General features: G+C 43.3%; 2 protein-coding genes across 2 annotated transcripts in view; one reads left to right on the top strand and one right to left on the bottom strand.

Annotated features, from left to right (window-relative positions):
• Positions 1–9,804, bottom strand: part of myo10 (myosin X) — a 47,432-nt gene extending 37,628 nt beyond the window's left edge. Inside the window, exon 1 of the mRNA XM_086128886.1 lies at positions 9,463–9,804. Coding sequence (XP_085985012.1) covers positions 9,463–9,483 — 21 coding nt within the window. The 5' untranslated portion in view covers positions 9,484–9,804. The remainder of the gene's footprint in view (positions 1–9,462) is intronic.
• Positions 9,805–13,016: 3,212 nt separating this feature from the next.
• On the top strand, positions 13,017–24,695 carry basp1 (brain abundant, membrane attached signal protein 1). Its single transcript, XM_086130003.1, has 2 exons — positions 13,017–13,185; positions 22,533–24,695. Exon 2 carries the CDS (start codon positions 22,553–22,555, stop codon positions 23,042–23,044), a length of 492 nt encoding a protein of 163 aa, XP_085986129.1. The 5' UTR covers positions 13,017–13,185; positions 22,533–22,552; the 3' UTR covers positions 23,045–24,695.
• The last annotated feature ends 2,801 nt before the right edge of the window (positions 24,696–27,496 follow it).

The following is a 27,496-nucleotide window of genomic DNA, read 5'->3' as shown; positions in this document are numbered from 1 at the left end:
GTATGTTTACTTGTCTTTTGTAGTTAGAGTGATACATGCCCATCGACAAAGAAGAAAGCCATTGCCCATTGGCCTGCGTTTTCTTTGGCTGCGTGTTCTGTTTCAGGACGACCGCGTGAAACAACAAAGGCGGGAAATTGGAAAGTTGGAAGGCAAACAGACAAATCCTGAGCAGATAAGAAAAGCGAACGCCATCAAAAGAAACTTTCATGTTAAATCCACTTTCCCGGCCTGCTGGGCCACTTCCCGAGCATCTTATTTTTATCCCCACGGTAGCCATGTTGGATACCTGAGTGGAACCCCTGACATTGTGCCTGCCATCATGAAAATGAAACACTTCCTGACAGTTATTCAGTGGGATCAATGTCATACGTGACCTCAAACCTAAAAACCTAAACCCTAACCTCATTTTATCCTGATTGTAACACGAATCTCTCAAACCACAACCCGTATCCCAAAACCGCACTTTAACCTTGATGGGCCACTTCCTTGTTGTCCTTTTATTCCAACATGCAAACAACCATAATATCCAACAAAAACGTTTTGTAGGCCAATCGCTCACTGGAATGTTTTGGAGGGAGAACAGGGTTGCGGGGTTGCGTATTAGGGGTGTGGGGTGTGTGGGAGGTTCCTCAAAGAGGATCATTAGCCTTTCAGGAATTTTAACTTTTTCATTTGAGCTCAACCAGAGTTGTTTTCTTCCACTGAGCACTTCTTTCACACCCCTGTCTACAATGTTAGCTTAGCTTAGCATCAGCCACCACTTGTCATCGCTCTATAAACACAATTGCGTGTGTAAAGATAACTTTACCTCCATGTAAGGAGACACTTACAAAACAAAACACTTGTACAAGCATGTTCCTGTTACATTGTTAGCTCATCTTTAGCTGCTCCTTGGCATCTCTTTACAAACAATTTTGTATGAGCAAAGATGACATTAGCCAAGTGCGAAGTCACATTAAATGAGACCCAATCCTCCATGCGTGATCTTTTTTGCTGCTAGCTTTGCTAAAATTCAGCTGCGACTTGTCACCTCTTCGTAAATACGACTGTGTAAGCAAAGATGACTTTCACGTAACAAAACAAGCATACATTCTTTCAAACGGTTAGCTTAGCATCTGCTGCCACTTGTCGTCGTGAGAACAAACATGACATTAGCCGTGTGTGAAGAAACATTTAACTCAACAAGCTTGTAAACGCATGTTTTTTTTAACGCTCTCAGCTCATATTAACATATGTGGCTACTTGGCATCCTTTCATAAAAATAAAAAAAACATCATTTGAAATAATTACTGAAGTAAGGTGATGCGTCATTTAACATTGTTAGCTTAGCATCAACAGCTACTTGTCATTGCTTTACAAACACGGCTGGGTGAACAAACATGACATTAGCCGCATGTGAAGAGACATTTAACCAGATCCTAATACACACGTTTCTTTTATGCTCTCAGCTCAGCATACGTAGCTACTTGCTATCGCTTCAAGAACACTAATATGTGACTAAAGATGATATATATATTTTTTTTTTTAACATGACACGGTCCATGCATATGCCTTTTCCGGTATATGCTTGGCTTAGTTTAGCATCAGCGTCTGTGTTGTAACTCCAAATGAAATAGAAACCATGAATGCAAACAACAGTGACAACCTGACTGCGACCTAAGCTGACTTGACCAACTTTGCTTCGCTAACGAGCTTTTAAACGAACAACTGACCTACTTTCTACGCCTCGCTTTCAATTCTGTTGATACAAGTGCATAACCGCGTGCGTGTGTGTGTGGTAGTGTGTGAGTTGAGGCATGGCAGTCGGGCCGGTTCCGCCATGTGCAGACCAGCTGCGCACATTGGACTTTTTGGGAAAGAGGAAATTAGCTCTGAATCCGAATTGCTCTCCACAGGAAAGACACACGTAACAGTCTTGTTGAACACAATTGGCATGCTGGGATCAAACTACAGTACAACGCAAAAGCCAATCACCCTGTGATAAAACATAGCCTCCGTGGTGGAGGTAAAATACGAAATTAATAACCTGGATCACATGTTCGGTACATAAGAGTTGTAATTTGGGTATTTGCTTGACGTTACTCGATAAAATGAGGTTTTCTTGGGCAGTGTGAAAGGGGCACTTCATTTGTTGTTGTGTGCTTGGTTCAATTTTAACTCCCCATATCCAACCCATTCATCATAGCTATTGAACGATTTTTCAACATTCACCAACTTCACACAATTTCACCAAAATTTCCCAAGTCAAGATTTCTTGAGCTGGTGTCAGGTGAAGTCCTTGCGTGACTCTTGAATCAAGATATGGGTGCAAGAAAAAAAAAAAAATTGGATAGGATCATCTGAATCAACTGTTGTGAACATGGATGCTTGCAAGTATTTGGACAGCTAAAACAGAAGCAAACTTGCTAAGCTAACATCCGATGATGAAGAAATTAAAACTTGTAAATATGTGTTCAATTTGAACCTTTGTTTAAGGTGATAAAATGGTTGTAGTGTAATATTTTTTTTTCAACTTTGACTGCTTGCTCCTGGCCTCCATGTTGAATCAAAACATTAATGGAGTGATGTTACCGCGGTTAAAGACCCGACATGAATATTTGATTTGATAGGAAGTTGCTCTTCATGGAATTTTAAGTGATGAAAATAGAACAAGGCGGAGAAAGAAGCTGCCTTCCTTTTTGGCTCCCGACTGTTGGGAAGTGGGGCAATCAATCGCATTTTAGGCAGCTCATTAGTCAGCAACTTTGTGTACACACACACACATACACACACACACACGTACCTAATTAGCGCTAATGGAAAATTGTTTGTTTTGCTTTGGGCTCAGTTGCTGTTTTGTCTCGTCTTGCAGGAAGTGGCTATTGGGCTAGCGTCCAATCTGATAGGTCTCTCAGAATGCCCCCTCAACGTCTGCAAACACACACACACACACACACACACACACACACACACACACACTCTCATACACTCATCACCACTCACAAACCAACGGGCACATAAACACACACTTGTGCATACGCACACACAGACACACAAACACTCACTCAAAGGTTCACTCACTCACACACAAACAAACACACACACACACACAGTGACACCAATTTTTTAGTTGAGTTGTGTGCAAGTTGTATAACAGCAAATCGTTTTGCGAAGCAGGTCGTCTGGTTTTCCGCTTGAGCTTGTCCCCTCCTTGGCGGAGGTCCGAACATCTGACAATGATCTCATTACACGACCTTCAGTTCAATTTCAATGTCAAGCATCACAAATTCAACGTGTGTTTTGGGAATGAATTCCCACCTGCAGACGGAGCAGGAAATGAAAATAAAATTGTCAAACAGCCGCAACGGTGACCCATCGATGTTTTCTCACCGGCCGCAGCCGCAGCTGCAAAAGTGCCTCGGAGTAGACCCCAGCCGGCGGCCAGATTGACTGCTTTGCCGGAAGCCGCCAATCACAACCAAAAATGAACTTTAAATAATAAATAAATTACCAGCAAAGGTGGGAGCAGACAGGATGTTGTAAACGTCACCTGATTGGTGCACTGGAGCAACACGTGGGGAGCTGTAAACATTCCAAATTGGCCTCAGGTCAGATCTTTCTGGTCTAGCGTTGTTTGACGTCTCTTCCTATTGTGCATGTGTATAATCACACACACGGACATTATTGATGGACCATGGCGGCAGTGTCAACAAAGGGGCTTGGTGGTCGGAAAACAAATAAAAGATATATAGACATACTTTCTGTACAACCCAGCAGAAAGAACAACACAATGGATTGTAGACAGCAGTAACGGTAAATGTGGCCACAAGCTAGGTGGAAAGAATAGTACGAATCTGAAGGCTCACCACGTTGAGGTTATTTTTCGCAGGTAAGTCGATGTTACTCGACAATTGGCTTGTGATAAATGTCAGTGTAAGCTTCAAGTTTTCCACGTAACTCTTAGCACAAATGGGCTAACTTCAGGCTAAAGTTATTTTGGTTGAGCTAACGTCATGGCTAGCATCAATTCATTAGCTTGTTGTGTGTATAATCAAATATTCAAAGTAGATTAAGGCACATGTAGGAATTATAACATAAATAGGCTATGTATTATTTTCTGATGTTTAGTTGGATGATGGGATGAAAAGTGTGAATTATTTCTCATGTAGCACACAGCTGTCTCATATTATTCTGAGCTGCGTTGATGGAATCGGACTGTAAAATCACGCACACTGTCAGCTGTGAGGATGAAATCAACTTTACACCATAACTCCACAATAATCGGAGTCCCCTCTAGTCTATGTTGTTAAAACATTGTTGCTTTTATTTCGTTTCTTCAGAAACTTGTCACAAGTTGAGTCCAAGGTTTGTCTTAAGCCCAGTCCAGAAGTTCGCATCAAGTCCAGTTTGAAGCCTAATTCAGAAAATCATCTAAAATGCAGACCCAAGTCCAGTTCAAAAACTCCTCTCAAGTAACAAAGCAAGTCTTTAAAGCAATTCAAAAGCTCATCTCAAGACTGAAATGTACTTCGGATGGTAATACAGAATCTTTGACACCAAGTTTTATATCTTGTTCCTGATCTTTGCTCCAATTCAGAACTCTCATCCACTCCCTGTTTAAGCGCTCATGCCAACAAATACAACCGAAATGTTTTTTTTGGGGGAAGATCGGTAAGCTGTGAAGTGTATGCACGCCCACACTCGCGCACACACACACACACACACACACACACACACATGCACGCAAACACACCTGAGGCCAGCCTGCCATCTGATTGGTCGTCAGGTGACGCTGAACACGCCCCTCCCCCTCCACACAGTTTGAAATGTTCAAATATAAACACAAACTGGAAACGTCCAACCGGCCGTGAACGAGTCAGTGCACACACATGCACGCACGGACATGCAAACGCACACAGACACACACACACACACACGCACACACGCACGCACACACGCACGCACACACACACGCACACACACACGTGCATATCTTCCAAGTGGTTTCAAGTGTGGTGTGAGTGCAGCTGCTTTTTCACTTGAGAAGAACAAATAATTCTGTCAAATGTTTATGGTGTATTCTACAGTATATGCATTTCTGCATTTGGGTACAGCACAGTTCGTATGGCCGGGAGCTCCCGAGCACATTGTCTTGACATTAAAGATGAAAAGAGTTGGCGTGAGGAGATGTTTGAGGACAATGAAAGACAAACTGTCACACTTCCGCTTCCCTCCTCGGATTTGACAGAGGCTGACTAAGTAATTTAAGATACCATCTGGTCTCAATTTAGACTTGTTCAGAAGTTGGTCCGAAACATGAGTGCATTCCTGAAGCGAGTCCCGAGTCTTTAGTTCAAATACAGCCAGTTCAGTCATAAACTTTTAGCTCAATACTTACAGTAGTACTCAACTTTAAGTTCAAGACTGAAACGGGTCCTAACGCTGAAGGAGCTCTGAAACAAATCCGAAACCTTTAGTATGGTTCTGAAACGTTCATAAATTTTAAGTTCAACTCTGAAACAAGTTGTGGAACTTGACTTCATTTCAGAAGCGAATAGGAAAAGTTCAATTCGAAAACAAGGCCTAAACCCTGAGTTCAGTTCTGAAACAAGTCAAAAACCTTTCATTCAGCTCTCAAACATGACCTACATCATTCGTTCAGTTCTGAGGCAAGTCATAAAACTTGAGTTCAATTCTAAAGTGAGTCATAAAACCTTGGTTCAGTCCTAAAACAAATCCATCTCTACAAGTCAGAAAGCTTTAGTCCTGCTCTGAAAAAAAACCCTTCAAGCTCTAGTTCTGTTCTGAAGCAAGTACTACATGTTTACTTCAGTTAACATTTGGTCCAGCTCTGAAACAAGTCATGAACCTTCTGTGGACTTCTGAAGCGAATGATAAACCTTCAGTTCCATTCTCAGATCAAGTCATAAACCCTTGAGTTCAATTCTGAAATGAATCCAAAACCTTCTAGTTCAGTTCTGAAGTAGGTCTTAATGAATTAGTCCAATTCTAAAATGAGCCATAAACCTTTACTGCAGTACTAGAGCTTCACATTTTAGACCAGTTCTAAAGCAGGTTTTAAAATTTACTCCAATCCTGACGCTAATTGTTGCCCATTAATCCACTTCTACAGTGAGTCATAAACCTTTACTCCAGTACTGAATCTAGTTGTCATTCTTTAATTCAGTTCTCAAGAAAGTCTTGAACCTTTACTTCAGTATTGAAGCTAGTTTTAACCCTTTAGTCCAGTTCTGTAATGAGTTTCAAGCATCCTTTTGAGTTCTGAACCTCTAAAATCCACTTCGGATGCTACTCGTAAATCTGTAGTCCAGCCCGGTAACTATTCCCAGTCGTTCAAGGTATGTCAGCGTCAACAAATCCGAGTCCTATTCTAGTATTTAGAAAATGCTTTTCTAAACATGAACATTCCTTTCTTTTGAAAGTCCCCATTTCCTGCCTAAGCCTTGCTTTTCTCCCCGCCTAGCTTCTTTATTTAGTCCAGTTCTGAAAATAGTATAAAACTAGTTCCAAAGCCGAAAACGAGTTCTAAAACCTTTAGTTGGGTTTTGCATGAAACAACGCGAGTCAAAGTGCTTATGAAAACTGCAGTTCCCTCTGTTCAGTCTGCTTTCTTTCGCTCCTTGGTTTCTTTGTTTCCACGCCGATTAGCGAAGCAGGCGGCTGATATTTGAGACGGCACTCAACTATTTTTCTCCAACATTTTTCCCCCCCCTCTCCCTCGCTCTGTCTCTCTCGTTCTCGTGACGCCAGCGAGGGAAACGAGACTAAAGTTTGCTCGGCACCTTGTCGCGGTCACATGAGATATTAAAAAGCCACCGGGCAAGAAACGAGAAAAGTTTTCAAGTTTTGTTCAGATGGAAGGAACCGTTACACCTCAGGACAAAAACCGGTCGGATCGCTTTGTCAAAATCGTCACGCCTGCAGTCTTGCCGTACAAAATAAATATTTAACAAGAAGATCAAGGCCGATATTTACGCAAGACAAGACAAGAGAACTTCGACTGGTCCACTTATTAGGATAGCACGTATTCTCTCAAGTCGTCCTCTGGAGCTTAACCTTAATCTTTAGCCCACTTCTGTAGTAAATCCTTACATCTACAATGAAGCCCCACTATGTCACAGTACACCTCTCTCCCCCCCGTTTCATCACAGATGAAACACTTTTTGTAGGGTAGGGAGGGGGTGGTCATTTTACAGGGAAGTTGTAATTAGGCATGGCCCGGTTCCCGGTTTGGCGGTCTGACGACACGACACAATTTGAAAACTGTTAAACTTTCCAACAGCGATACAAGCAGTTGTGTTTTTTTTTCTGGTCGAGGACGGATATCGCATTTGCAATAGCGCCACCCATCACTCAAACAAACTTCAAGCTGACATTGTTTCGAAGAAAATCTTTGTTTACTTGATTTGAACCACTGACGACTTATAGCCATTAAATAAGTATCGAGTCTGGATACCTTTATAAGAATATTTTGAAAAAAATGGAAATAATTGAGACAAGAAAAAAAAAATCTCTCCTAATTGTTGCACTACATTTTGATTGCATTTATTACGTCAATTGAAGGTCTACTCATACGCTACAAAGGCGCATTTTCAGTGTTATTTTTTTTTCAATTATCCAAACATTTTAAAATGATACAATTCGTTGCTGTAAATAAGCATGAAACTGTGCGACAACATCGCAGGCAGCATTCAGCTCTAGTGGAGCCCATGCATCGGAATTGTAAGTTGCTTGCGAGCGGAGAGAATATTTGCCTGCGAGTTTTGTTTTGTTCTCTTTGCGCCTGGACGAACAAATCTACCGCTCGCGTGCAAAGTTATTGTGTTGAATAATGCAAAATCAACTTTGAACCAATTACTCTATAAGAGAATGGTGTCACTGGTAGAACACTCGATTCTAAAAATACTAGGATAAAACTAACAAAGTACAAACAAAGGTATGGTAGTCTCTCGTCTTTCAGATGTCGACAAATTTTGTCATAGGATCCATCAGCCAGCCACTGATATCGTCGTTTTACGTTCAGCAGATGCGCTTGTCGTGCTAAAGCTCAAGAGAAAAAGTTGAGTGCCGATGCGTACAAAAGAGCAACACAAGCGGAGTAAAGTAGACTTCAAAGTAGAAGAAAGTCATGTGAACTTGCACTTCTATTAATAACTTAAGCCAAATTGACCGTCTAGGAGGAGGAGAGGAAAGGCCAGAGATTCCATCCGGCCGCTCTCACCACTTGACACTTCCTATGCCTCTCTTACCAACATCCTTCCTCATTCACAAAAACTCCACATCATCAGCATCATCGTAGGGCTGTATGTTCGTCTGCCGTCCGTGAGCGTGCTTGAAACTGTTCAATGACACCCCAGTTGGACTTTACCAAACCAACTTAACGCACAACAAAAACAATTACAAACTTTGAATTTGTAGAATTAAATACAAGACAAGCTTCATTTTAAAAACATTGCCAGCACTAATGCTAAAATCAGTGCAAACCCCCATTGACATGCGAACGGAATATTAAAATCGACTTGATGAGTCCTACACCTTCAAATGCCATTTGGCATATTCCAAAAAGTATTATGAGACTGACAGCATAGCAACAAAGTGCAGTGTGACAGTTTTTTTTAAAATGATGGGTAAAGTTGTCATTAGCACATAATTGTTGTTAATGGGCATCATAATCTGCCAATGAAACTTCACTTTGTGTGGCTGCCTTTGTGTGTCGTAGCTGATATGAATCTCTTCAAACCAGCAGGGATCAGGTCAAGTCATTAGCATTTAGCTAATTTTGGACTTGTCAGCCATGTAGTTTCCCCAGCAACGCCGTATTGTCAAACATACATCGCAATTATCTACCAGGTATTTTTGCTCCTTTTCAACTTGTTTGCGCAACATAAGCCATCATTTTTTTTCTCATCGCATGTTGCAGCCCTAACAAGGTCGCACTGAGGGATTTACGGAACAAAATACGGTCAATCCGTAACAGTTTAGGGCTTTTCATTTTTTTACCTCCCAAAAAGAGGAGTGTTGGAAAATAAATTGTTCAACATGGAGGCATGAAAACACAAGAGGCTATGATGGTGGTTTAGACTCTCAGTAGTTGAACATATACACGTTTTTTAAAATCAACAAATAATCGTTTTATTGATCGTAGTTTCAGTCTCAATAAAAATACTTTGTTTTCTCATAAGCACCTTCGTAAATACTAAACTTCTGAATCGAGATTCCATTGCTTTAATTTGCGGATTTCGAACATTTTACGTTAAAATGTGAACGTTATCTTGTATGAACGTCAGTTTTTTGACATTTCTACAGAAAGCTATTTTTTCCTTGTCCCAATCCATTGTTGGTCACTTTATGCCCTGACGTTGACTGGCGACCAGTCCAGGGTGCTACGGACTGCAAAGAGTGGCGGATGAAAAAAATGACAAGAAGCCAAGACATCAGGCGCTGCTTTTGGTTGGTTACCTCTTGGAAGAAGTTCTCCATGTCTGTCTCCCGCTGTTTATCTTTATCCCAGGGGCCAGGTCGCGCGCTCAGTCCCGCTCACGCGCGGCTCCACTCATTCCACGTCGCTCCACCGCACGTGCAAATACAATCCGTCTGCAAACGTTTGGAACGCTTTCTGTTGATCCTTCTTCTTCTTCTACTCTTTCCAAATTTTACCGTCCTTCGGTCCTGTGCGCGTTCCCGCCCGCCGCGCGCCCGCTACTTCGTACGGCCAGGGTGCACGCGCTCGTCCCCGCCGGCAGGCCAGGCAGCAGCACACAAGTCGCCGCGAGGCTGCTCCGAACTTCTCAAAGTTTGGTCTTGGTCACTCTCCTCGGACAATGAGCATCAAGTCCCGCCCCCGTCCTCACCTCCCCCTCCTCCTCACCCCCATCTGCCACAGCCACGCGCCCCTCGGACGCCTCCTGCTGTCAACATGTGGCGTCCGCGCCCATTCCACGTTTTAAACAGATGCTATCGCGAGATATGAAGTCAGGTGACGTTTTCGCACGAAAGTCAATATTTCTTTCGAATCTTTTTTTTTTTTAAATTAATACACGATATCCCAAACCATTGCGTGAGTCAAAATGATGTAAAACAAAAATGATGTTGATAAAAATGTATAGCCCCCAAAACAATATTTAAAAGGGAAAACGTGTACTGTACTTCTGCTCACTAATATCACGTGACTCTGCAAGTGCGACGAGTCCATTTACTGTGGTTTTAGAGATTTTTCTTACGGTGTTCAAAACAAGCTAAGTCACATCCGCAAGCGAAAGTAAACGTTTCGTTTATTATTTAAAAACATAATAACATATTAAGAGTTGAGTTTGCTTGCTCGCTCGGAAAGTGGCGCCAGCCAGATAATGTTAGCTTTGTGATAGCAGTGCTTGTCGCCACTTGTGTGTTGGCCTTTTGACAATTTACTGTATGTTATTGTATTCAGGATTTGTAAAATAAGATGCATTTTTGAGGAATCTCAGAAGAAGATATCTACTGTTTAATAGATAGAAGACAAATTGGTCACTCACAGGATTCAGTAGTGAATCTTGGTGGCGCTCAGTGCAGTTTGAAAAAAAAAAGATAAACTCGTGTTTTAGTGTGTGGCAATAATTTGGGTAACACAGCACATAACATTCAAAGATTAAGGAGAGTTCAACCTAATGACAGTGTCAAGATTTTAACTCTTTTTTTAACAGTGATTTTAAAATGGAAATAATTGTTGAACAGAACCCCATTCATCCACTGAAAGCCACTCGTCCGTCTTCACCTCTGAAACATGTTTTTTTTCTCTTCCTCTCTCTTTTTCTCCTCCCGTTGTTATTGTTTGATCGGTCATCAGTGTCGCCAAACTTCCCGTGAAGGCAAAACAGGAAGTAGAAGACAAACATTTCCTGTTTGGACTTCTAACGATGGAAGATGATAACGGTGCAAAGTCAAGTGAAGTGTGCTTGTGCGCGTGTAGTCCACTTGAGTTCCCACCTGGTGGAATGTTGAGCAGAGGTTGGGCACTCAAGTCGGACTCCATTTTAAGATTTGAGGTTTGCTCTGCCAAAAATTCACTTGGTATTCATGAGACTCGGCTTGAGTAAGACTTCAACAATAGGAGACCGGTTCGCACCTATTGAAAAAAAAATGTTGGTGAACACTTTAGTACAGCTAAAAAATACAAGTTGAGCGATAGTGTTTAGGCTACATTGGTGCCTTGCCCGACAAGAGCCTCGACATGGGAGTTTTTAGAGATGCGAGCCGCCCCTTGATCTGTTTTATTTTTTGTCTGCAGATACTAGTGCGCTTCTAAACTCCATCACTACATGGTGGCAATAAATTTCACAGCATCTGGCCACCATCAAGTCACATCGGTTTCCTTGCAGCGGAAGGACAATGGCAGTTGGAGGCGTTGATGTTTCGCTAACTGCCACGAGACAGAGGAACTGAATTGAGTGCAAAGTAGCTCATGTGGAAAAATATGAGAGAGAAGCTATGATTTGATTTATGACCTCCTTTACCCAAGTCCCGACTTGACTTGCTTGATTTTTGCAATTCCAATTCGGGACAGAGATTATTTAAATTCACAAAAACAAACAAAACAATTAAAATTGATTAAACATTTTCATAAGCGAAATAAAATAAACATGAGTTTAAAAGAAAGAAGTTTGAACAGTGGTTTGAGAATTGCATCGAACTGTAATACCCAACATTTAATGTGACCTTTAAAAAACCTTGCACTTAAAAATACTGCATGAATTAAATCTAAAAAACAAAAACGAATAAAAACTAAAGTAAAACATAGCATTGTTGGAAAAAAATACAAATTAGCAAACGTGTTCTAAAAACATTAAAACTTGAACTGGACGCGGAAAAAAATTGTCAACGCTGCCGTCTGGCGTGCAAACGAACACACTACATGATCCCCGAACAAGATTTCTTTCTGATTTCCGTGTGTGAGCGTAGCGAACAACAGGGGGCGCGCTAGTGCAAGTAAAAGGCGTTGACAGTACGCCGGTTATAATTTATGAAGGAAACGTCAAACAGACCTCACAACTGTAAGCAAGCACTTCGTATTTAAGGAGTCATTTTGCAGCATTTTATCTGGACATTGAAATACATACATAAGGAGATAATGGAAGGAAATATATCAAATAATTTTGGGATGTCCTGGAAGGCAACACTTAACCTAATTTGACGGTTAGAGGTTTTTATTATTATTGATAAGAAAAATAACAATTGTTTATCACGGAAGCGACAGACCGAAAATGTTTATTATCATGAACTTGTTACTTGATCAATTTCACGTGTTAACGCAACAAAGTTCGTGTTATAAAAACAAGTGTTTAGTATGGAAGGTTGTTGTCACCACAATAGAATAAAAACGTTTAGGATAACATTATAACGTCAAAGGACACATGTTTTAATGTGGTCCATTGCATGTTTTTCTGTGATCATTTGCTGCGTTTTAACATCGGAGTCGTTAGAAGCAATAAGTTTCACATTTCGCTGGGATAAATTTCATGTGAAACCGTTTCACGCTTTACGTAATAAATGTCACGTTTTAACATGACAAGCTTGACTTCCGCATTTGGCAAAACAAATTTAAGCGTCTTTATTTTTAAAACTTAAGTCTTTTTAAAAACGTGGCATTTTTACGTTATTATTATTTATGACTACTACTGCTACTATATCATAACCAGTCGTTTTATAGAAGAGCAGATCGTTAGGTAGCAAGTAGCTTTGACTTAGAATACGCAAAAATCAATCAAAAGGAGTCGTCATTGATTTAAAAAGGATGAAACTGATTATTTTTCATATGCAATTCATCAGATTCAAACGATTTTGCTCCTTCTGATTCTGGTTTAAAAATGCGAACCATACCATGTTACAATTTGGTTCTGAACTTTTTTTATGCGTGGCAGCAATGCGGTTGGTTCTGTAGGATATTCCGAAACGATTACAAGTCATGAGAAATAATTGTTATGTCGTTTTGTTTTCGCTCGCTCTCGTATCCAATTCAACAGATGCACATGGACGCGACCCGGGCGCGTCTGAGGACCTGCGGCGCGCGACCGCACGCAAGGGGCGCGTGCGTGTGCGCAGCCTCGCACGCGCGCAACAGAGCCGAGCCGAGCGCGTCACGCACAAGCACGCACGCAGCAGACTGAAGAGCAGCCAGCAGCCCCCCAGCACACAAGTTCCGCCTGCAAGGTAACAGCCGCTTTCTTCATTCTCCCTCAAAATGACGCTCGTTATCATCATCATCATTGTGGACATCATCTTTTGTGCATTTTGTCTTTTGTGAATCACACGCGCCGCGTGACCGGCGGACAAAAGATGCGGGGCCGAGACGCACGGCGGCGCGGACGTCAGGGATATCCCGTTCGGAGGGGGCGAAATAGGACATTTTAATACATCAAACACTTTGCGCGCCCAATTGATTTTATTGGTGGAATTTATTCTCATTTTTATTTTTCCATCTTTCCCGGCGACAAGGGAACGTGCACGAGCGTGAAAAAAAAAGGGGCGTGTGCCGCGTGCTGGTGAAGGGGCTGGGGCGGACACGCGCTCGCTCGCGCTTGTGGGAGGAATATGCTGCAATCATATTCAAATATAGAAATATAATATAATAATACAATATATACAGAGTCGACCTAAATAGTGCCGCTCAAAATGCCTTTTTAGTGATCAGGGAGCGGGGAAGGAGTGAATGATTGTGAGCGCAGCTGTTGGCCGCATTCCCCAATTATACGAGGAAAAAAAATGTAATTATGAATAATGGAATCGGCATCCATTTTTGCCGTGTTCGACGTCGTTCAGTCGGTGGGAGCATCACGCACGCACACGCGCCAACTTCATGTGTGTCTGTATAGCGGTCCTTTGTTTGCAGCGACGCGCATGCGCAGTGTGCGCAGGGTGTGGATGGGAGAGATGCCACCTTGCCTGGCGGGGAAGAGGCTGGGGGGCATGTGTTACTCCAACCCCCCCCCCGCCCCCCCCCCCCACACACACACACATACCCGAGATCCTTTTGTGAAGAAGTGTGTGTGTGTGCGTGGGGAAACTGTGCAGGGGTTTGTTGTGTGCAAAATTCTGATTGGTCAGTCAATCAACGTTTCCTTTGGCCTCACGCCAGTCTGCTATGAATTTATAATCATCATAGTCGGTCAATAATTTTGCAGGTTTGGACAATGGTGCCTTGATGTAAGAGTCGCTTAGTTGATGATTTTTTTCTTCTTTTTGGGTGGGGGGCTTGAAAAAGGGAACAGAAATTTGAGACCCCGCATCACGAGATGGCGCCAGAATTCCTCACAACGCACAGCCATCATCAAATCGCATTGGATTAAGGCTACAACCGATAATTATTTCATTAATCTATTCATTGTTTTCCGATTAATCGAATTTTAAAAAATAGTTTTTAAATTTCCACCCTTTTATTTAAAAAAAGAAGACATTATTACACACTGACAGTACATGAAATGCAGAAACACACCGATTATAAATCATTTTCCCGCTTTGGTCTAGAACGTATCAAACAATCGGCAGTGATGTTGACCATCGTTTTCCAAAGAGAAAACAGATGTTTTCAAAACGTTTAATTTTGAAAGACACTATGAAAATCAAAATGTTGCTTTTGCTTGAAAATAGTTATTGTTGACTTCAAATGTGGCCGTAAAGAGCTAAATTCCGAGTCGAGTCCAATGCAAATGTGTTCCGAACAACAAGATTTGGTCAAAGTTGTACTGGGATAAAAAAAAACCAAAAAAAAACCCCATAAACAGTTGACACCGACTAACTGATATTCATTTGGTGGCTAATGCTAAAGACAGGCATGCTTCATATGCAACCATGTGACTTGCACAATTTCCAAGCGTTGCCCTGCAGACTCTGAGATGCATCAACAACGCTTGCAAGTAGTCGAGAAAGCCCTGACACTCGTGGCTTTCCACATCGACCATAACGGTCAAGATATGCACCTGTTGCGACACTTTGACAAAGTCGCATATTGCTCGCAAAGATCATCGTGGTTTTTTTTTTTATATAGCAAATGCGAAATGGCCTCCACATTCTGGCACTTGAGCTCACAGGTCCCTCTGGTGCACTGCAACAACATCATCATGCGGGTCTCTCCAGCAGCGTTAACACGAACGACTGCATGTGTGACAAGTGCAAAGGAACCCTCCCCCACCCCTAAAAAAGGAGCTCAGGTTTTGTGCTTGCTTTCATGGAAAAAAAGCGTTTTAAGCAATGGTGGGAAAATTCTGCTCATCCCAAAAATGTCACAGTATCTTCAGGAACCATCTTGCAAATCGTCAAACCTATCACACCTCACGCTCAAGACATCGGAGCATGACGAGTTTGAAAAAGATCACCTGATAATTTCTTCTATACATCATGACGTTAACAACTAGCCGCAATTCAAACAGTCATAGCAATCAGATGAGTGAATATCTTTACCGTGATGGATCAAATGAGATGAAAATGAGCATTACAATATTCGTTAATGCCATTTGAATGTTGAATGAATCGAAGAATATAAATCATTTATTGTCACTGTATGCTGCATTCCCCCCCGCCCCCCCCCCCCCAAGTGTTTGCTGTTCAGCATTTGCATCTTCGCCGACTTTTTTTCTTCTACCCATCCTTTGCTTCTCGCTAAAATTGTCGAAAGCAATAAAAAGATTCATTCGGGACCATCTGGTGGAATGTTGGTTTTGCCGCCAGGATGATATATACGGCGACGTTTTTTTTTTTTCCTTCTTTTTTTTTAGCAGTTTTCCTGCTGACGTTCAAGCAGCAGGTTGCGTTGGCAGCCATGTTCTCGGCCAGCCATACCTCCCCCATCCCCTTCAAAATCACCATGGAAACGGCAGCACTGTGGTCACGTGATCAGCCCTTGTTCATTCATCCCCGCTGCGTTACCGTGTGCCAATCTACGCGCTTGTGCTCGCGTGGCGGTGCGCGCGCATACGTCCGTGTGTTTGTGTGTACGCGTGTGCGTGTGAGCGCAAGCCGGTCATGTGATCAACAGATAGTTTTCCGCGGCGTCCATCTTAATTAAGCATCTGGCGGCGCGATGCAGATGAGAGCTTGCGCGCGTGCGGCATCACCACGACTGGAGTTTGAACGAAAATACACCAGTACCTTATTATAGGAGTTGAATCTTTGTCATGACAAGGTTATTTCTTTAAGCAAATAAATGCAAAATGCCATTTTTTAAAACAATGACTGAAATGACATTTTATGTTTATGTAAGTTTAATTGTAGTGAAATTGTCCTTCATTTTTGTCTTCTATTGAGACAAATTTCAAATGTTATATTGTTATATATTTAAAAAAAACAACTATAGCTATTAATAAAATGAATTAAAAAAAAGATGAAAAACACTAAAATTGAAAAATAAAATGAATTAGCAAATCAAAATGACAAAAAAAACTATGATCAAAGTATTAAATGTTTAATTTGGCTCCAGTTTGTGCCATTCAGGGCATTTTGAGGAGCTTCATTTCGACAAAAGAAGTGCCTTACCACCGGTTTGGGACATTTTTACACATTACGGTTTGTTTTGGGGGTGCGTCAATTCCTCACGAATTTGAATTTGAAATCCATTTCCTCCATGATTGATCCCACTTTTTTTCACCAAACTGATACCAATACAAATATTCGTTCGAGTATAAAAGCGATACTGTAGCATGTGTGTTTGATGTGTGCCCTTAAGGGGCGTGGCCCGGCGAGTGACGTCACATTGGCTGGTTGATCTGCGTGCAAGTGTTTGGATGTGAGCTGTGGCCTAAAACAGCTTCATACGTGCGTCTTCATTTTGCCTCTGTGTTTCTTCCCATCAACAAATTCGCCAACAACTGTGGCTCTCCTTGCCCACATGCCAGGGCATCTCCATCCATAAAGTCACTCTGTTTTTTTCCCCCCCTGTAACTTGAATGACGTTGTATCTAGATCTGGTTAGTAACTTCACGGCACTGTCGCTGCTCAACGTGAGCTACAGGAAGTGTAATTATTCAGTTGCGGCCCTAAAGCAATTGTCAACAAGAAGTTGTGGGCACTGCATGTTTATGGGTTGTGAAGTAGCAGCATGCACAGAAGCGCAATTCCGGTCCAGTATTCCAACTTGAGTATTCGCCATTGTCGAGTTTGACTGCAATAGAGAAGTGGGCAGTGATGATCTTGAAACAGGAAGTCGATTGGACAGGAAGGAGATTTAATGCATGGCATGTCATCAGCTGCTGGTTTAACACTTGCCAATGATAAACCAAACGCGCAACACGCAGCACGCTGATAAACACTTGAGGAAGTCAAAGAGATTATTTGAATTTACCCGAGCGATTATTTATACTACGCTCTGCCACCAAGCGGAAACATTAGCGCCGTGATGTGCAGTAACAGTCCAAAATTTGGAAACGCCTTCCAATTCAAATGATCTCCAACACACGAAGAAGCAAAGACATCCTTGATAACGCACAACCGAAAGTCATTCCAGGTTATAAAGCTTCTTCCACATCAGAAAAGCTGAGTGAGAAAATAGCAAGAAAATATTGAATTTGAGAGGATATTTCCAAATTTTTGACCGTTACGGTTTGTCATGGAACATATGACCATAAAACCGATAGCACAACATTCAAGTGAGCGGGATGACAAAAATATTCCACAGTGGGACTTGACAGATTGTGATGTCATTTGTTCAGGGGTCTGATGGCATGTGGATGGTAGAAGCTGTTTTTCAGTCTTCTTGTTTTGGTTGGTGCCGCGTTTGGAGTCATCCCTGACTGCCTCGTCCCTACAAAGGGATGTTCAGCAGATATTTGAAGGACTATCTAGGTCCACGATAACAACCCCCCCCCAAAAAAACATGATCTTGAGTCTATCTCGAGAACAGTAAGCACCACCGGGCCTTTGTCCCGCCTTGCAGGAGGTCTGGCGCCAGAGCAACAGCGCCCCCTCTCGCTGCGAGTGCCATCTGTTGCCTCGTCTTTGTTGGAAACCACTAATGACAGGCTGCGACCGCTCACTCACTCGCGTGAAAGTGAAATGATTGTGCACGATTAAACAAAAGGGAACAAAGGGAATTTTTTTCTGAGGGTCCATGTAGGACTGGACCAGTTTATTTGCCAGAATGTTTTTTTTTTTAAATCCTTTTTCCCACCCCGCAGCTTCCGTCGTGCAAAATGCCTCCTCACTCCTCATGTGCACTGCTTACACTAACAACATGACTGCAAAAAGAGAAACGCATGAATTGTGGTGATGTATTTTTCCTGACATTTGGAGAGATGTGGCCAAAACGGCACCTGATGACGCATTTTGGTATCTGGTGTGAGCTGTCCCCCTACTACTATATAAGATTCTAGAGCGCAATGGGGTGGTCCGAAGCTTGGTTGCTTTAGAGTGCCTCATTGTGGGCTGTAAGTGCATTCATATCACAGTGAGCCAAAGAACGAGGTCAACTAAAAAAATAAAAATAAATACAATGCGAGTGCCAGCTTGTCGAGAGGGTCGTCAAGCTGCTGTGGCAACTTTAGAGTGCCTCGTTGTCAGCCATGAGTATGTGGACAGTGGCTTTGCCCTGCTGTGACTGCTTTCGAGGGCCCCATTGTTGGCCCTGAGCAAGCATACTGTAAATCATGCAGATGAAATGATATCACTGTCATTTTTGGAAACAAATCATTTCAATGTGATATTTTGTAAAGACATGGGGGCAATGAGTTCCTTGGTTTGATGTGATTGGCAGAATGCAAAAATTTTCCCGCGGCAACGCCAGATATGAAAGTCAACAGCACGCTCGAGTTAACCGATAACAACGTTTGCTCGCTGCGGTCTCATCCTGTTGACATTGTGCACGCTGGCCGCGCCCGTCAATCATTAACTGCCGGAATGTTCTGGCGACGACACACAACACTCGCGCTCGTCATCTTGTTAGCAGTTAGCATCTTTCTACGCCAAATAAATCACAGACTAAAAGGCAAATTCATGCAACAAGGCTGCATCAAATGCAGCATTTTGCCACCTTGGTCTTTCACACACAAACTTGGGAGCTGACATTGACTGGCGACCAGTTTGTTGTTTGTCAGTATGTTCCCTGACCGTGAATGGCGACCAGTCCAGTCAGGTGTAACAGACTCCAACTGACAAGCGAGCAGAACAAGCACCATGGAAAATCATTGACTGGATTATTTCATCGAAGATGAAGAATATGAAAACTCGTGAGGTTGTTAGTCGGTCATTGCTCCGCTGCGAGAAGTGTGTCACCCCCTCCTCTTTATCTTCCTCCTCCTCTTCTTCTTCTTTTTGGGGTTATTTGGAGTTCAGCACCACCGCCACTGCCACCATGACCCGTTGTCTGCTCACCCGAGCTGGATGCAACTTACTTGGCTGGCGGGACAAAAATGTGACCAAGATGCGACCAATCAAGTACAATTATTTTGCCGGTTTATTGGTCGCTTGGGATTTGACCTGATTTTCGGGAGCCATTCAATAATCATTTTGGACCTTCTCCAACGTGCGAGTTTAGTGACTCATTTATATTCTGCATTCCGTACCGTAAGTCTTCTTCCAATCATCGCCGGTATATTGATCGCTGACATCTGGCACCGGGGGAAGGCTGACAAATGGCGCCGAGGATGGCGAAGGCACGAAGAAGAAGAAGCCACTCGCGTTATCGATCCATCTGATGGATTGCTCGGAAACGAGACGGCAAGAGAAAAATGGTCCACTACATGTCCACTACACGTGGCTCGTCTGTCATATTTATTACACTGGAGCAGGACGTAGACCAAAAAGGAATTATGGAGATTGATTCCGTATGTTGCAAAAGAACACAGGAACAGGGTCAGCACGTTTCCTTATATGCCACATCAAAACATGGGAGTGATTGACTGAAATGAAATTAATGAGAATTACAGTGATGGCGTATGTCACAACAAAGGGAAGTAGATCGATACCTTTCAACATCACAGAAGTTGGACTTGGAGTTAACCCTCCACCCCCACTATTTAATGATATGAACCGATCGGCACCTTTGACAGGTGTTCTGGTGTTCTTGGCGTGTTTGTTGTTCCCGTGTGCTATTGTTCTCCCTGTAGGCGCTTGGAGCAAAGAACAAAAGAGGACTGATAGAATTGTCACACGCAAACACAGCTGACAACACAAAGTCCTCAGTGAGCAATGCTAACAATGCTAACCATGCTAAAGAGCTGGACGGCCAGTGACGTGATGCCGGATTGTTTTCATGTGTGTTCTCCGTTTGCTTCTATTGTTCCATTGGATGACTTTATTTATTTAGCATTTCATAAAAAGACACACACAGCATGCCAGAATATTCCTCCGCATAGTCACGATTCACTACTTGGGTGTCATGGAACTATGGTGAAGCAAGTTGAGTGGCGTCTGGTCGGAAATGATATCCCTTGTTCGGGGAAGGGGGGTGATGTCAAATTATCAGGGATATGTTAGGCGAATGGTAACGCACAATGGAAAAGGCCATTGACATGCTAACAATCAGCATCTATGTGGCAGTTTTAGAACCAACGGATGTCGAGATGAAACGAATCAAGACATTTGATGACAAATGGTTTTCCCATCTTTTTTCCCCATTCGACATCAGACTCACGGCGGTCATCTTAAATTACACGAAATTAGATCATTTCGTGAATTTATTGTGAAATCAAAGTGATGGTTACGTTACACGAGTGCCCTCTCCTCCCCGTGTCGTATCAGCCATTTTGATAACAGCATAGAATGCATCTTGGGACATTTTCCCAGCCAGGTCTTCGCAAGTCACCACCTGATGCAAGCGTCGTTTAAAATTAAGCTAGCAGACAAGGACAACCTTCCGTGCTTTCTTGCTTTGTGCGCACTTTCAATTGCAGCAGAACTCAGATCATAAGGATGTAAGAATGAACGCCAACTGAGATATGGCTAATGTGAATACAGACAATCGTCTTCCTTTGTCTGCAACAGAATGAATGATCTGTGCGACAACAACCAACGACCAAGTACCGATTGAATAAATGGTCAGGTGAGCAGCAGCCAATGTAAGCTCCGTGTTGCCAGGCGGGAATGTGTGTGCATTCTCATCCAAATTCCGTGGAGAAAAGATGAGGAGAGGTTCCTTTGAATATCCACAAAGACTTCTTGACACCACTTGAAGCATCAAGAATGCGTTACCATGGCGAGAGGGCTGGGGTGGTGCTGACGATAACGACGTTTGTCAGCAACATTCCAGGACTAAAAATTGACAAAAGCTCTGCCAGGCGCCGTCTTGCGTGTCCTTTGATGCAGCACACGCTTTTGTCATGCGATCTGTCGCAAAATGGCCGACGGGGAACGTGGTGCTATTGCAACGTAGGCGTTACGACATTCACACTTGGGAACACAATCAAGTCGACCAAATGAGCATTCAATCAGACGGGATTTTAAGAAGCTTGGAAATAACAACATGGAGGATGGAATTAGACAAATCCTTTACAAAAGAACAACGGAACACTGCAGTAGGAATTAGACACCTGCCGGATAATACAATAGAATTCTGCAGCAGGAATTAGACTGATACGAAACGTCAAAACTAAACGCTGCAGCTGTAATTAGATCTATCCGATACAGTATAAAAAAAAAAGATGCCGGTAGGAATTAGGTCCCAAATGTGACACAAAAGACCAGTGCAGGAGTTCCACAGTTCCCAAAGATTACAGAAAAACATCGCAGCAGGAGATGCTAGAGTTTTACGAAATATCAAACTTGAACACTGCAACAAAAAATAGACAGGACGCCCACATTACAACAAAAGACTGAAGCGGGAATTTGACAGTTCCGAAACACCTTCTGACAAAACAGTGCAATCAGACCAAATAAGACTGCAGCAGGGATTAGACCGGTTCCATAGGTCGCAACAAACTCTGAGGGAGCAGGAATTAGGCAAGTCCCGTAGATTTCTTTGTCTTTCTCTTCCTTCCTTCCTTTACAGAGCAGCGCCACCCAGTGCCCAGACTGACAAGCACAATGCAGGCGAGCCAAATACTGTAGTAACATTTCGTGCATCACTGAGTGATTAGTAGTGAGTGAGAGTGAATACTTTTTTAATGGTGTGATGTGACAATGTTTCAGTAAAGAGCAGGCTATTCTGAATAATGTCCCTGACTGCCACTCACACATTGTGTTGTCAGCTACGAGACACACACACACACACACACACACTGGCGCCCATTGTGTGTTGGCATGCGACGGCGGCACAGCGAGCTCAACGGCCTAATCAGTACGGTCTGCGGTCTGTTTGCCGGCGAATATTTGTGTGGCAAGTTTGTCACATGATCACACGTTGCATTTATGTCACATAATTATCAAATGTGTTACATCGTGTTTGTTTCATGGCAAAATTATACAGGACATGTCTACTACAAGTGCAATGTTTGTTACATGTTCTGTTGACGTCACATGACATGACTGCTATCTGGCTGTCCCATGGTTGTCTGTTCCATCCACATTACACGTTTGTCTCCCTCCCAACAACCGGCGTCCAATCACATTGTTTCGTTGTTGTTTTTGTGACACAGACGCCCAAGGTCCGTCCGCCATGGGAGGCAAACTGAGCAAGAAGAAGAAGGGCTACAACGTCAACGATGAAAAAACCAAAGAGCCGGACGCCAAGGCGGGCGAGGGGTCCGTTCCTGACGACAACCAGACAGCCACGGACATCAAAGATGAGACCACCCCCGCCGCCAACGATGCGGCGGCCGCCACGGAGGCTGCACCCGCCGCCGCCAAGGAGTCGGAGAAAGAGGCCAATGCCGAGCCCAAAACAGATGGCGAGCCTGCCAAGGCCCAGGAAACCGCGGCCGCCATTGCCCCCAAGGAGGCTGCCGACCCCGCTGTCAAAAATGAGGCCGATGCCAAAAACACTGAGGCCCCCAAAGCTGAGGCGGACCCCAAAGCCGGCGAGGCCCCCAAGGAGACACCCAAGGAGACCCCCAACTCGACGGCAGCCCCCGAAGCTCCGCCCAAAGACCCCACCGAGGCACCAAATAAGGATCAATGCAAAGATCAAAGCGTCACCGCTCAAGATTGATTGGTGGACGCCCACTGGAAAGCCACGCCCACTTTGGACAATAACAACGAGAATCAAGAACGACCACCGACAAACCCGCTGGAGCGACACCCGAACCACCCGATGCAAAATTATAATGATTAATATTGTTCTGATGAACTTCACCAGCTGCCCGACCGTCATCTCACGCCGTCACATGATCGTCTTGGCCACGCCCCCTCACACACAACTTTCTTAAAACAGATCCAAAATAGTCAAAATGTTCCTAAATAGTCGAGAGTAGATTTTATACTAAAAAACAAACAAAAAAAACATTTGTAACATTTCTATGCTCGTTTGGAACCTGATTTGAAATACTTTATGCTGATCTGATTATAATCTGATTCTAGCCTGCTTCAGGTCTAGTTTGTGTCTGGTTCTGATTTAGGACCAGATGGGTTCGAAATTGGGACTGATTTGGCACAGGTCTGGGTCTAGTCTAGTTCTGGTCTGCGTCTAGTCTAATTCTGGTCAGGTTCTTGTGTGGTGCCGATCTTTGACTAGTTTGGAAGTAGTCTGCTTCTGAATTGGTCCTGGTTTGGTACAAATATGGTTTTAATTTAGTCATTCGGGATTACCATCATTTGACTCTAGATTAGTCCTGGACTGTTTGCAAATAATCTGATTCTAAATTAGTTATGATCTCTTAGTCCAGTCCAGTTCTAGTCTTGTACTTGAATGGTACTGGTCTTGTAATAGTCTGATTCTACACGGGTTCTAATTTGCCAGGTCAGGTCCTAATCTAGTTCTGGTCTTGTTCTAAATTAGTTCTTATCTGGCGCAAGTCTGGTCCTGGTAAGATTAAAGTCTAATTCCAGTCTGGTCCTTGTCTGGTTCTCACCTGGTTCTGGACAAGTTTAACTCTCGTGGTGATCTGATTTTAGCCTGGTTCTTGACTGGTCCTGGTGTGGATTTTGTGGCTCTAAATTCTGACTGATCTGGTACTAGTCTGGATCGAGTTCTGGTCAGGCTCTAGTCTGGGACTAGTTTGGAAGAAGTCTGGTTTAATATTGGTCTTGGTCTAGTACTACTGTTGTTTGGTTCTTGTTTAATACTGGTCTACATGGGACTAATCTGGTTCTGAATTTGTTCGTTTTGGTTTCTCAACAAAGAAGAGAGCAGACATCAGAACTGGAATTCTTCGAGGTTTTGGATGCCAAATTAAAAAGAGGAGAAAAAAAAAAGCTTGCTTCAATGGCAACCGTCCTGATGCAACTCTTAATCCGTCACACATTCACCTCATATGAGCCCCTCGTGCACACGCATGTGCAGGTCGTGTACATGGATGTGCATGCGTGTGCATTGGAACGCTTGAGGGCACCTTGTCCTGCTCCTGAATGAAAAAGTGTCCTCTAACTTTTGACCGCATGTCGACATGTATGTGCGGTTGTGACATACGTGTAATCGCGTGTTCTGGCCTTCCTTTGCATGTGCTGCCGGTCCCGTCTGTTGGATCCGGTGAGGAAAAGCTGGCATGCATTTCCATGGTAACCGTGTGTCTCCATCCCAGCCAGTGGCGCTCGCTCCAGGTCTCCCCAAAAAAACACACACAAAACAAACAAATTCAAGTTTCAAAGTTGTATGTTTACTTGTTGAAATGGTGCAACAGTCGTAATAAAAAAAACAAAATCGACTTTGTTGTTTGTGGTTTCCGTGACAATCGAGCGAATCAATTCACAGAGGATGCCGTCAGTGTGTTCAATTATGCGACACCTTGTCATTCACCCCGTTTCTGTTAGTGCCGCTGGCATTGTTAGCGTTGATACCATGAATGCCACGAGCGTTGTTAGCACTGACCGTTACTGACTGTAGTACTGTCAGTGTTGCTAGCACTGTTAGCATCGCTAGAATTGTTAGCATTGATAGCGCTGATACAATTGTTAGCACTGCTAGCGTTATTGCACTTATATCATCGTTAGCTCTGATAATCTAGTAAACAAAGTTAGCATTTTTAGCATAGCTAGCATTGTTAGCACTCTTAGTGTTGCTGACGTTGTTAGCAGTGATCGCATTTTTAGAATTGCTATATTGGTTAACACTGATAACATCATTCGTACTACTAGCATTGTCAGTGCTGATAGCATTGTTAGCACTGCTATAATTGTTAGCACTGATAGCACCACTAGGATTTTTAGCATTGTTAGTTCTGCTTGCTGTGATAGCATTATGTACGCACCCAAGCCAAGCCACACCATGGGCCGCCAGCTTCATGCATCATGACCATTGGTTGCTAAGGTGACGCCAGTGCCCACTCTCGCCTAGCAACAGGCTAAGATGGGAAAGAAGGAAGGATGAAAGGAAAGTAAGAGGGAATGGGGGGGGGGCTTTCATGTCGGGGGTGGGAGGGAAAATATGGGATGCCATATGTGTGCACATGCACATGCCTTGGACATTATGTAATGTCTCCCTTCACCAGCACATGTCCTGACTTTTCATCTTTACTTCCTTCCATTCCCCTTCTGACCTGCCTTTCTTACTTCTGTCCCATCTGTCCCTCCAGCCTTTTCTTCGTTCATCCCTTCTCCTTCCTGTTTCTTTGTTTTTGTCCTTCTTTGTTTTCCTTCCTTCTGTCCATCCTTCCTCAGTTATTTCCATCTCTCTATCTGTTCTTCTGGCTTTCCTTCCTTCCCTGTTCTTTCCTTCCTTACTTCTCGCCATCTTTCCCCGTGTTTCCTTCCATGTTGCTTAATTTTCATGCTTGTGCCTTTCCTCTCTCAGTTCTTCTCTCCGTTCTTCCATGTGGCCTTCCTTCTTTCCTCTTGACTTGGCTTCAATGAAGGCACACGTCAGGATCCTTCTTTGACGATTTCCACGGGCCGCATTTGTCCCCGTCAACCAGTTCTCAAGCGATCTGCTGTGGCCGGTGGGGCTCCGGGGCTTGTTGCCAAGCAACAGTCTGCAAGCGACTGGCGCGGCAATGGCAGCAAGACAACGTTTGACGGCGGACCTGGAAATGTAGGACGCTCGTCTCTTGGGGGAAGTCATCACGCACGCACACACAGACACCGCGGGCGCGGTGGTGAAAGTGAGACGTGGATTCGGTCAGCAAATAGAAATCAGCCGATACTCTTCCTGCACTGTGATTGGTTGGAAGCACAGGTGGGTGGCATCATAACCAGCCTCATTCAGCACGTTTCTTTTTCTTCACATTTTGGTAGCAATGGGGAAATGAAGCTTTTGTGAAGTACAGAAGCGGACCTCTACTGGCCCAAAGCAAGAAAACATAATTGAAACCTTTTGGTGCGTGCACTCACGCACACACGCACTACAACAGAATGTCACATTCAATCCAAACCGTTTTTATACAAACCATTTTTTTTTTTTTTACAAATCGATTGATGTGCGTTGCGTGAGTGATGACACAGCTGCGGGGAAAGTCTGTGCAACTCTATACAGTACATTATCTGGGACGGGGAACGCTTATTCTTTTTTCGACTCTCTCTGAATTGAGCCGCCTTCCCTTCTTTTCGCTCACAACTTCTCAATATTTGGAAAATAATTGCTCACAAGGTACAGATGATGCATTCGGAGCATATGGGAGGAGTGACGAGAAACAGTTCAGAGAACGGATGGATGGATTAGGTCAATCTTAACCCTGTATTAATAAATATGAGTAAAAAAAAGACTAAACCTTCCTTTAAGGAATAGAAGCCTAGACCCGAACACTGCAAGACAAATGCTGTGCCTACAGAGGTAGCCACAGACAGGGAAGCCGATTGCTACTACATAATATCAACCAGTCAGGTAATTCATTCAAGCCGGGGTCCAAAATACGCGGTCTCGCATCAGTTTGCTCAACCAAATTAGTATTTTGCGCCTCATCAAAACACAGTGAATTGCAAAACTGAGACTCAATTGCCAAGCCGCACCCAAAACGCTTCGCTGGAATAGACGCACATGCATTAAAGTGGAGCAACACGCCAGTCAGAAGTCAAAGTTTGATTAACTCAGAAGTACTTATGCTGCACCAGCAAGCTTGTCGCTAGGTTGTAGCAACAAGCTTCGTCTGGCTACTGCTGTGGCGAAACATCTTGTGGAGTCGCTCCTAAGTCTGTAATCATCACCTCCGTGGCGGTGAATTTGCTCAACTCTGTTCTGACAAGTCTCACTCTTACGAAGGCATGATGAGGAAAGACGGAGAAGCCATGCTAGTTGCTAAGCTAACCTAAGAGTGACACGGTTAGACTGTTTAACGCTGGAATGTAGTGCTTCGGAGATCGATCATACTTCTCACAGATATCTGGGTAAACCATGTTAAAGTGGAAAATGTCTAATTTGTAACTTTGGACAGCAAAACAGCAAGCAACTGATAAGCTTTATTAAAATCAGTTTACCACTGCTTGTAGATAAGAAAATACAGTTTACTGTTATACACAGAAGGAATTCAAGAAATAAAAACTCCTGATAATATAAAAAAAACCCAGAAAACCAATT

Source organism: Hippocampus guttulatus, chromosome 14 (assembly GCF_054856545.1).
Source record: "Hippocampus guttulatus isolate MCC_2025c chromosome 14, RoL_Hgut_1.0, whole genome shotgun sequence".
NCBI classification, from domain to species: Eukaryota; Metazoa; Chordata; class Actinopteri; order Syngnathiformes; family Syngnathidae; genus Hippocampus; species Hippocampus guttulatus.
This window is presented reverse-complemented; position numbering and strand designations above follow the sequence as displayed.

Coding starts and splice junctions, on each gene's coding strand:
- basp1 (XM_086130003.1), top strand. CDS start 22,553: ATGGGAGGCAAACTGAGCAAGAAGAAGAAGGGCTACAACGTCAACGAT.